The 11,483-nt window shown below is 38.0% G+C and overlaps 1 protein-coding gene across 1 annotated transcript; it reads right to left on the bottom strand.

Moving 5' to 3' along the window:
• Nucleotides 1–6,659: 6,659 nt before the first annotated feature.
• LOC110806142 (uncharacterized) lies at nucleotides 6,660–8,063 on the bottom strand. Its single transcript, XM_022011777.2, has one exon. The coding sequence runs from the start codon at nucleotides 8,061–8,063 to the stop codon at nucleotides 6,660–6,662; it is 1,404 nt and encodes a 467-aa protein (XP_021867469.2).
• Nucleotides 8,064–11,483: the final 3,420 nt, after the last annotated feature.

The following is an 11,483-nucleotide window of genomic DNA, read 5'->3' on the forward strand; positions in this document are numbered from 1 at the left end:
GGTTATCATTCGTTTTAAAAAAAAAAGTCGGGCGTTACAAATATAGGCCCATTATTACGAAGAGGGCGTCATATGAAAAATTATTCGTACGTCATTTACCCGAGGGCTCGTTTTAATACTGCATATTAACAAGGTCGTCGTCACATTGTTAGAACAATGACGTATTATGCCCCCTCTTAATAGTAATAGTGTTTTTGGGATATAGTACTTCTCGGGAAGCATTATTTTAGAAGTATTACTCTCATGGTGTATATTCTGATAGGGATACCTCTCTTTTATGAAAGTACCTAATACATCCCATATTAGTAGTAGAGAGACTAGTTGTTGTAAAATATCAGTCGGTGTAATAAGTCTAGTAACGTTATTTATCATGCTAACCCAAACAATATCCTTTATACAAATAACTGGGTTTTATTTACCCGCTAGATTGCGATACGAAGTGAAAAATACAGCAAGAAACCGTCTGAAGCTACTATATGCCAATTTTTATTACCTTTGTTAGATGCTTTTTCTGTTATTTGTTAGACATGAATCATCTGATATTAGCTATTTCCAATTGTTGCCATATAAATTTGGTTAACCTTCATGATGTATCAAATCATGGCTTAAAAAAAAAAAACTGTTTTGGTGTCTTAAACCTTCTTTTCATGCATTGGGTTTTGGGGGTTTTTCATGTGGGGTTGCATGGTTATAATTGTTTTAATTAACTTTTTTTTTTTTTTTTTACTTGGGGTTCACGTGGGTTGTTTGGGGGGAAATAGGTTAGGATTTTTTTAATTTTTGTCTTTTGCTTTTGTTTTTTCCTTTTTCATTTTTTTTTTATTTGAGGGGGGGGGGGGTACGTGGGTTTGGTTTAGGGGCATTAGGATTAGGTTTGTTTAAATTTTTTTTTTTTTTTTTTGCTATTTGTTTTATTAGTTAGTTTATTGGTTTATCTTAATTTGGTTAGTTTAGATAGTTAATAAATTAGGTAGTTAATAAATTAGTAACTAATTTTATATTAGTTAATAGTTTACTTTTTTGTTAAGTCATTTTTGCCTTGTTTTGTTGTAATTAGTCGGTCTCGTATGTTGGTATTGTTACGTTAGTAGTAAGTAATGTTAAATTTGTTAGTTTGTTAAGGCGAAACTTTTAACCCGGTCATGGTACGTTATTATTCCGGGTCCTATGAATTGGAGTTTTTATCTTTTTCGGGTACACACTCATAGTAACATATAAATTTGTACGACCCTAGACATTTACACAAAACACCTTAAGTAGTGATATTGGATAAGGGATAGACACATAATTTTTGCGTGTCGTTACACATAACAAACTTGAATTAAGTTATTGTTAGCGTGTTGGCGTATTATACGGTAGAATCAAAGTATATTATACAATACGGAATACGGAGTACTCCTTTATAAAAGGAGATTACCCCTATCCAATTCACCACTTACCACTTATTTCTTATCTCCACCTTATCCAAAAACATCAAAATCTTCCATTTTCACGGCACCCATGGCTCCCAACAACCAAGATCAGCCACCTCCTTCTCCTTTCGATGAGCATTTTCGGATGCTAACTTTGTATTTGAACTTGCTCATGGCGTTATTTGTGCTACTAGTGGCGCTTGTGGTTTTCATAATTATGAACAAGTGAAGCTTGGAGGTTTCCGGCACGAAATGCGCACGATTCGATTTGTGCTTCGATTTTTTGCTATTTTGGTAGATTAGAAGTACACATTGTAAGGATTTTGGGCATTTAAATAAAACGTCTTTGTTTTATTGTTAATATTTTCGGACTTTTAATTACTACCGTTGTTACTCCTTAAATCGTCTTACCATTACCGCCGAGGTAATGAACAAAGAAACTCGAGCAAAAATTATATTAAAAAAATATTTTCCTTGACAGAGGATCATACAAAATTGGGGATCAAAATTTGATGTCTACAGAATGCCCCTCATTGATCGAGTTTGGAACAAACGATGATCAATGTTTGATAAAAAGACGCGAAATTTTGATCTAGAAGGAAAGTTTTGAGGTAACAAGTGCTTGATACTGGTTGAAGAACCAGCTCGAATGGACTCCGAATAGGTGCGAGCCAATTGTCGGCTCTAATTGCAGTTGAAAGGAAACTGGCTTTTATCAAAACAATGACATCCAATCATTGGTTTGTTGCGGTTGAAAAGAAACCGGCTTGAGAGATCTCAATTAATATTTAAATTAATGAGACTTGATCAATGCAGTTGAAAAGAACTGGCTTAGAAAATCTCAATTAGTGAGACTTAATATGGCGGTTGAAAAACCGGCTTGTAAAGGACTGATTAATTACTTAATCATTTCCTTATGTGTGGTTGAAAAACCAAATGATAGGTCCAAGAAGAATAGAGTTATTCATCCCGAAACATTGCAACTGAAAAGTTGGCTTGAAATGTCGCAACTGAAAAGTTGGCTGAGTTCGCTTAATCTCGAGAATTGTTTAGTTGGTCAAAGCTCGACTTTGATGTTCGGATTTAAAATCGAGGTGTTTTTAACTTGATAAATTCAGAATGGATTGAAGGAATTAAGGAAATCCATGACTAAATGACTTGTACAAGGCCAAGTTTTGAGCGAAACACCTTCTGACATGCTGATTTGGGCAAAACGTCAGATATTTGGTCCGACGCTTGCATGAGACTGGATGTGTTAGTGATTACGTTGAGAGTCAAAATGACATCCATATAAAAAGAAAACATGATTGTGTGTTTTTTTTTTTTTTAAATGGTCGAAAATTTGAAAATTTTGACTTTCAGGCGAAAACGGGCTTAAGATAGCGTTTTCAGCTTGTGAATTTTGTGTTTGTTCTAGAAAATAAAGTTTGTAAAATGTTTCATTTCATTTAATAAATGTATATTAAATGATTAATAAAGGTAAACTCAATGCAAATAACAGTTTGGAAAAAAGGATGACGAAAATATGCAGATTTGACCTGGTATGACCCGATTTAGGACTTGCAAGCTCTAATGGTGTATTAAAGATGGGATTGAAGACATATCCTCATCATTAATATACTTTTACAACATGGGATCAGAATGGGAAAGGATTTTTGGGTATCATAAAAGAAAATTTTAGGAAAAAGACGAATTTGACGTGGCTTAGCTTGACTGGTTGCATGGCTTTCTTGTAAGATTTTCATGGCTTATGGGGAGGGTCAATATTTCTGATTTAAGAATATTTGAAGACATAAACATTAGTATATAAGTCGTGGCTTGGCTAAGCATGAAAATCAAATCTTTTACCTCCTTGTAATTCAAGCACTTTGAGTGCATTTTGAGAGTTCCTTCTCTTCTTGCCCCCTTTTCAATACATCTTGTAATCATGGCCATGAATGCTAAATTTCCCAATAACCTAAGTGATATGAATGAAGTGGATTATAAGAATTTCTTGCATTCCATGGGAAAGGAGGTTGCTGACGGGCAATCTGGCGATACCAAGATATTCTTTTATTCCCTTCTTCCTCTTCTAAAACTCCCTCTTTGCTATGATCTTATTTATGCATCCACCAGGTGTTGGGATGAGAAAAAACACGTTTTTAACTTTAATGGTGAAGAGATGGTTCCCATGGTGGATGAAATCGAGGGTCTACTATGTTTCAAAAAGGCGGACAAGCCGTTAGTTATCACGACAAAATGTAGCTCCTTAACTGGTTATCTGCGTGAGGTTTTAGGTCTTTCCCACTATGATGGTATGACTTTCCATCATGGATATTCTATTCTTATTAATTGTGTTCTTGAACCTTTTAGAGCCAAGGGTACTAATCTCGAACTTGCTATTTCTTATGGCTCGGCTAAAGTTAAAGCATGCATGATTGCTCTTATGGGTCTTTTGTTGTTCAAAGAGGATCTTGGGCTATGTGACGAAAATGTGGCTGGTTATGTGCCCCAAGTGTCTAATGGGTGTAGGCTAGGACCAATAATATTGGGAGAATTAGTCCTAAGCCTTGATCAACAAAAGGAAAAACCGTTCTCTTTCATGAAAGGGAGTCCGCTAGTGCTTCATTTGTGGCTAATGGAGAAGTTTAAGTTGGTGAATCCTTTGAGAGCACTTACTTATCATCCTAAAATCATCCTTTCCAGAGGATGCTCCAATCTATATCGTGAGGTGAGGGATAATAACAGGTGGAGTTTGGCGCTCTCGGGGGAAAAGGAATGGGTGACTCCACATTTAGTTATCAAGGAAATTGTGTATAGTACCGCCAATAAGAGGGGTGTAGTTCTTCCGAGTGTCAAGAAGATCACTTTCTATTATCCATGGAGGTGTCTTAGGCAAATCGGGCAGCGGCATACCTTCATTAGGGACCTTCCAACTGACGACTGCACAACTCATTGGATTGATGATAAGTCGCTACTACAATTGCTTATTGCTTGGGAGCGAACAAAGAAAATTCCATTCCTTCCCGTTTTAAGGTACCCAATCGTTGATGCTTGCTATGAAAAGTGGCGTCGTGGAGATGTGGGAATGTATAAGAGGCCTAAAACGGAGGTTGAGTCTTCAAGTAGGGTCATCAAGAAGATAAAGAAGGAGGAGTGATGATACGAAAAAATGGCTTCCTAATGGTTGTTTGTTTATTTATTTTTCTTATTTTGAAATTGTATTTCCTATGGATGTAATACTTGTTTAGGGACTGCCCTAGCAAGCTTTGTAGTGTGTTTAAGTATTAGGCTTAAGGTAATTTAAAAAAAAAAAATCAATGTAATGCGGGAATTCGATGAAATAAAATGAAGCCATTAAGAATATTTTTTTCTTTTCTAAAATAAATCTGCATTGCACGATTTAATAAAGACCATAGTGACTTGTTAGTTTCCGATATTGAATCCTCACATGATAAGCCCAAACATGCACTTATGACCATGGATGCAAAACAAAGTATTCACACAAATGATAACACTAAATTACTCTAGTAATGCAAGGGACTTATAAAGATTTACACATGGTAAGTTTTGAATATCTTGTGATGGTAAAATTTAGAAATATACATATATACGTGTATATATATATATATATATATATATATATATATATATATATATATATATATATATATATATATATGTATGTATGTATGTATATATGCACGTACTGACGTACATATACAATACATCACGTTCTTTTTTTTTTCTTTTTTTTTTCTTTTTTTTGGGCTTCTCTCTATTCTTTTCTTATGATCCATTTATTGCTTAGGCCTTTTTCTCTCATTTCTTTTCTATTACTCTCCTTTTATGCCCTTCTTTTTTTGGCCTAACGGATCTTGAGAGTTAAGTGGCATACATCAGGTGAGCTAATTGCCCCTTGACTAACGCATTGGCCTTCTCTCCAATGGTTGGGCCAGTGCCTTTTCAGCTTAAAAAAAAATAAGTGAATATGTAATGGATTTCACCTTTATTTTTGACCGAATCCATGTGGATTGCCTACGTATCCCGTGATAAGGGAATCAGGTCAAAGCGTAGTTCAGGATATTACGAGGCTTGCTTTTCTAACTAATATATCTGAAAGCTATCTTACTCATACTAGGATACATCATGGATCATACGATCGTCGAAATACTAGACGTAATATTTCTTAAGCTGGTCAAGGTTGGTAAAATGGAGGAATTCGTCGCCGTTAAGATCGACCAGTTTCACTGCCCCTGCTGAGGTGATGTGTTTGACCAGAAATGGGCCTGACTAGTTAGGCTTGAATTTCCAACGAGGATCATGTATTGGAGCCCGATTCTCTTTCAAGACCAAATCTCCTTCTCGAATGCCCCTATCTCGCACTCTTTTATTGAAATCTCGCGCGATACGTCGTTGATAAAGTTGGATGTTGTTTAGGGCCTCCAACCTTCGTTCGTCTGCTAGGGCCAGCTCGTCGTACCGAACCTTGAACCATTGATCTTCGGATACCTCGCTTTCATTCATAACCCGGAGTGATTGAATTTCGATTTCCACAGGAAGGACAGGTTCCATTCCATATACTAGAGAATACGGAGTAGTCCCTGTTGGAGTTCGAATAGAAATTCTATACCCCCAAAGGGCATATGGTAATTTGTCAGGCCATTCCCGGGTTTTTTCTGTCATTTTTACAATTATCGTTCGAATGGTTTTGTTGGCGGCTTCAACTGCTCCATTGGTCTGAGGACGATAAGGGGAAGACTGATGATGTCTAACCTTATATTTCTCAAGAGTTTCTTTTAAGTGCCCTTCAAAGTGAGAGCCGTTGTCAGAAATGATTTCAAAAGGCACTCCGTAGCGACATATGATGTTGTTGATCACAAATTTGGAGACTTGCTTTGCCCCTAGCTTTGCATATGACGCTGCTTCAATCCATTTCGAGAAATAGTCAACAGCAACTAAAATGTATTGGTGTCCGTTCAAGGCTTTTGGGTGAATTTGTCCGATGATATCTATACCCCAACTAGAAAACGGCCATGGAGAAGTGAGATTATGTAAGGAGGTAGGTGGCATGTGATTGAGATTTGCGAAAAATTGACATTTCTTGCAAGTCCTCACAAAATGGACACAGTCGCTTTCTAAAGTGGTCCAATAATAACCTGCTCGCAAGATTTTTCGAGCTAGCATCCTGCCATTCATGTGCGGACCGCATTCACCACCATGGATTTCTCCCATGATCTTTTGTATTTTTTTTTCGTCAACACACAATTATAGAGTTCCATCAAAACCCTTGCGGTACAATCTATCTTTTAGTATTACAAAGTGAGCTGCCAATCGCCGGATAGCCAATTGGTCTTTTTTATGACTCTCTTCAGGATATCGACCGGTGATTAGAAAATTTTTAATATCAGCATACCAAGCATCTTTATCATCTTGCAAAGTCAATGCAGCAATCATATGTTCAAGGTTGACTACCGGTGAATCACTTTCCTCAATAGTCACAGCTCGAATTTTTACGTTGTTTTCCCATGTTAAATTTACCGCTAAGTTTGCTAATGCATCCGTGAAACTGTTTTGCTCCCGGGGAAGATGCTTGAAGTCAATATCTTCAAAGTACAGAATGAACTGTTGGAGATACTCGGTATACATTTGTAATCTCTCATCTCGGACTCTCCATACTCCAATTGTTTGAGAGATAATGAGGTTAGAATCTCCATATACTGTGAGGTATTTCGCCCCTGCCGCTAAGGCTGCCTTAACGCCATAAATGCAAGCTTCGTACTCTGCCGTGTTATTAGTCGTTGGAAAACTCAATTTCACAGCAAAAGGGATATGAATTCCATAAGGATCAATGAGCAAAACACCCGCGCCATTGCCCCTTCTATTAGATGCTCCGTCAAAGTACATTTTCCACCTAGATATCCCAATGTTGAGTAAATGTTCATCTGGAAACTCGTCATCAAATTCATCTCCTGATATTGGTCCATCAGCCAATGCTTCAGATATCGCCCTTCCTTTAACGGATTTCTGGTTTACACATTGAATATCAAATTCTGAAAGCATTGCATGCCATCTCGCGAACCTCTCAGTGAGAATTGGTTTCTCAAAAATGTACTTGATAGGATCTAGTCTTGAGATAAGGAAAGTTGTATGAGCCTGTAGATAATGTCTTAGCTTCTTAGTGGCATATATGAGGGCGATGCAAGATTTTTCTAAAGGATTGTATCTGGTTTCATAATCCAAAAAATTTTTGCTGAGGTAGTAGATGGCAATTTCCCTTTTGGTGCCTTCTTGGTATTGAGCCAATAACGCTCCCATGGCAGTTTCTGTGACTGTGAGATATAAAATCAAAGACTCTCCCGGCTTGGGTGGCATTAATACTGGAGGATTAGAGAGATATTCCTTCATTGAGTCAAATGAGGCTTGGCATTCTTCATTCCATTTTTTTGGAACATTTTTCCTCAACAGCTTGAAAATCGGTTCGCATCGAGTGCTCAGTTGCGATATGAACCTGCTAATGTATTGAATTCTTCCTAGGAATCCCCGAATTTCTTTTTCCGTTCTTGGTGGAGGAAGTTCTTGAATGGCTTTCACTTTATCGGAATCGACTTTGATCCCATCTTTGCTGACAATAAAGCCAACAGTTTTCCAGAAGTAACTCCGAATACGCATTTTTGAGGATCCAATCTCAAATTATATTTTCTAATCCTGTCAAAAAATGACTTTAATGCACTTATGTGCTCCCCTCGATCGTGGCTTTTGACAATCATATCATCCACGTATACTTCAACCGTATCATGAATAAGGTCATGTAGAATTGTTGTTGCAGCTCGTTGATAAGTGGCCCCTGCGTTTTTTAAACCGAACGGCATCGCTTGGTAACAAAATGTTCCCCATGGGGTGATGAATGACGTCTTTGGCATATCGTCTTCTGCCATGAGTATTTGATTATAGCCCGAGAATTCGTCCATAAATGAGAACATGGCGTGCCCCGCGGTACTATCCACCAGTACGTCAATGTGAGGCAAAGGGAAGTAATCTTTTGGTGATGCAGCGTTTAGATCCCTGAAGTCGATACATACTCTGACCCTTCCGTCTTTTTTGGGAACTACCACTATGTTAGCCAACCATTCAGGGTGTTTGATTGGTTTAATAAAATTGGCGTCGAGTTGTTTCTAGATTTCTTCTTTGACTTTTAGACTAACTTCCGGTTTCATCCTTCGGAGCTTTTGTTGCTTCGGCTTGCTATTGGGATAAAGAGGAATGCGATGTTCGGCAATGTTACGGTCAACACCTGGCATATCTGCATATGACCATGCAAATACATCTACGTACTCCCTAAGCAATGCAATGAATGCAGTTTGTTCCTCAGGGGAAAGTGAGGATCCTATTTTTACTTCTTTTACACTACTATCAGTGCCAATATTTACAACTATTGACTCTTCTATGGGCATCATGCATGACTTAGGCTCATCGAAAGATTCATTATCAGATAATTCATTATGATCAAAATTAACTTCTTGCATGCAAATATATTTAGGTTTATTAACACACTCAAGGTCTTCATTTTCAGAATAATAAGACTGGGTATGAAGGGATGATTGGCTAGACGATGAACTATCGGTTTCGTAACCTTCCGAGGCGGAGGAGTGGGTAAGGTGTGGATTTGAAAGATGCTTGGGGATTGGATCACCTAAAACGGGTGGAATGTAAGCTTCTTTGTTCTTGAGGTGGACATTGCCTTCACGCTCAATCCTTGTATTAACCGGTAGAGTAAGCGCCATTGGATCAAGATTTCCTTCATTTCCAAAGTTCGTAAATAATTGCCTCAAAACTCCTTGCTTCAAATATTCGATCCAATCAATGTTCTCTTTAGGCTTAGGTTCCTTGTATAACCATTTTTTGATTAATTCCTCATCTCTAGCTTTAGCAAAGAAGATTTCTAGTCCTGGAAGTCTCTGCTTCTTAACTGGGTCATACCATGGTTCAGGAAATTCGTAGTAGGGCTCGGTATCGTGTTGTAATACAAATTGCCCATTCAATGTGAGGGATGGTTTCTTAATGACGTGGAGGTCCTTGCTTGGATCATACCCCAAACCATAGCGATTTTTCTTCTCCATAATGGGGATTGGATGTTTCATGCCTTTGCCGTCACGACCTAAACCTTCGCCTGGGATATATCCCATCTTCATCATCAATTGAAGGCCTTTGGTGAGGGGTTGAAAGGTATTTGTTTTTGGGTCTTGGCTTGAAATATTTGGGTGTAGAGGGTGGTATGTCATTTAGCGGGGGATTGAGGCTTCAATTCAAGGTGATATGCACTTCAAGGTTTTCACCTAAACACAGGATACCCAAGGTCAAAATCATGAGAGAAAGAAGATAGGAAAAAGAAAAATAGAAATAATAATAAAAGAATGTGAATGCAGGAAGCGAAAGTACACGACTTATTGATTTGAAAATTTGACTTTTTTAAAATAACGTCATACTTTTGAAAAGAAAAAAAAATACTTCTACGGAACCAGAAAGATTGTTGGAATTTGACTCTGTTAGATTAGATAGGTGATTGTTAGAGGATCACAGTTGTTTCTTTTATTTGTTGGATAGTAACACGTCGTTTTGCTGTTTTTTGGCGTTCATCTGCATTCCACTTATGGTATCCGAATGATTACTTCTTACTCCTAACATCAATAATAAGGAAAATAAAATAAAATAAAAGAGTAGGGCCTGTATCCCTTTTACACATTTCTTCCGTATTGAACGTGTGTTTCGTGCTAGAATTATGCACTCATGTTGTTTGTGCTAACATGCCCTTGTGAGTCAAGTAGAGTTCTCCCGTATCTTAAGAGCTTTGGTAGGGGCTCTTTTCCTGTTGAAAGAAAAAATTGTTAGTTGTTTAGGGTCGCACCCAAAGGTTGCCTACGTATCTCCACATGTGTAGTCATTTTGAATAAAGTCTTATGAGTATTTGTGCATGTGATAAGCAGAGAATCAGACCCGTCGTAGTTCTGTACTAAATAAAAGTATTGTTTTGGTTTATTTAAGCAGCTGAACTCATAATTTGAGTTGCCTACGTACCCCCAACGATATAGGTGGGAAGTGTCAAAGGAAGAAAAAAAGAAATATGAAGGGTGTTTGAAATGAGGGATTTTAGGGGATCAAGCTGCACGTAGTTCTCAAATGGGGGATAACGATTTTTGTGTCATGTAACCAAGGTCGTCCTAACAGCAGATTGAAACATGCTTGAATGTCGATAACCGTGAAGTTCACTTCCCTGACCACAGGACCACACTCAATGAATAAATCTATGCAACCCAACACTTCTCGTTTTGCATTGTCGTACGCACGGACTATCTGGCTTGACAGTGATAAATCGGTTTTAGAGTGCCCGAGTTTAGCTAGGAGTCGATAAGGGCACACATTGATAGCAGACCCATTGTCGACCAATACTTTCTGTATATTCCATCCATTACATCTTACCGTGATATGCAAAGAGTTGTTATGATTAGGATTCTCGGGCAGATCATCATCTGTGAACATAAGAGTGCGGTCCACACCATGGATGAGTCCTAAAATTTGATCTGGGGTAATGGAAGGATTGATCGAAGCTTCCTCTAGGTGTTTAATCACGGCGGTTCTGTGGGGTCCCGAATGCCAGAGTAAATTCCATATAAAAATATTTGCGTTGACCTCTTTCATGCGCTTGATAGCATCATCCACTGCACCGTTTTCCTCGGTCATTAACTCTTTTCCCTTATCCTTCTTCCGTAAAGCTTCTAACGGGTTGTCATCTTCTAGATAAGAAGGTTTGAAGTGACGTCCTGCTTGGGTCAAATGACTTACTTCTACTACCTCATCATCGCTGAGATCATCAAGGCATATAGGACGCCCGTAGTCATTCGTTGTGGTGGGATGGACCACGTTATTATTTTCAACAATAGTCATAGCAGAAGTGGAATCTTCATCTTCATCTTCATCACAGTCTAGAATGAAAAATGCTCCATCATACCCCAGCGTTCCACACATGTCACTAAAGGGATCTTTGGTGAGGGTGAAGCTGAGGTTTTTGCAAGGTGTTATTTTAACCTTTTCCTT

This window comes from Spinacia oleracea, chromosome 2 (genome assembly GCF_020520425.1).
Source record: "Spinacia oleracea cultivar Varoflay chromosome 2, BTI_SOV_V1, whole genome shotgun sequence".
Lineage (NCBI taxonomy): Eukaryota > Viridiplantae > Streptophyta > Magnoliopsida > Caryophyllales > Amaranthaceae > Spinacia > Spinacia oleracea.

Coding starts and splice junctions, on each gene's coding strand:
- LOC110806142 (XM_022011777.2), bottom strand. CDS start 8,063: ATGCGTATTCGGAGTTACTTCTGGAAAACTGTTGGCTTTATTGTCAGC.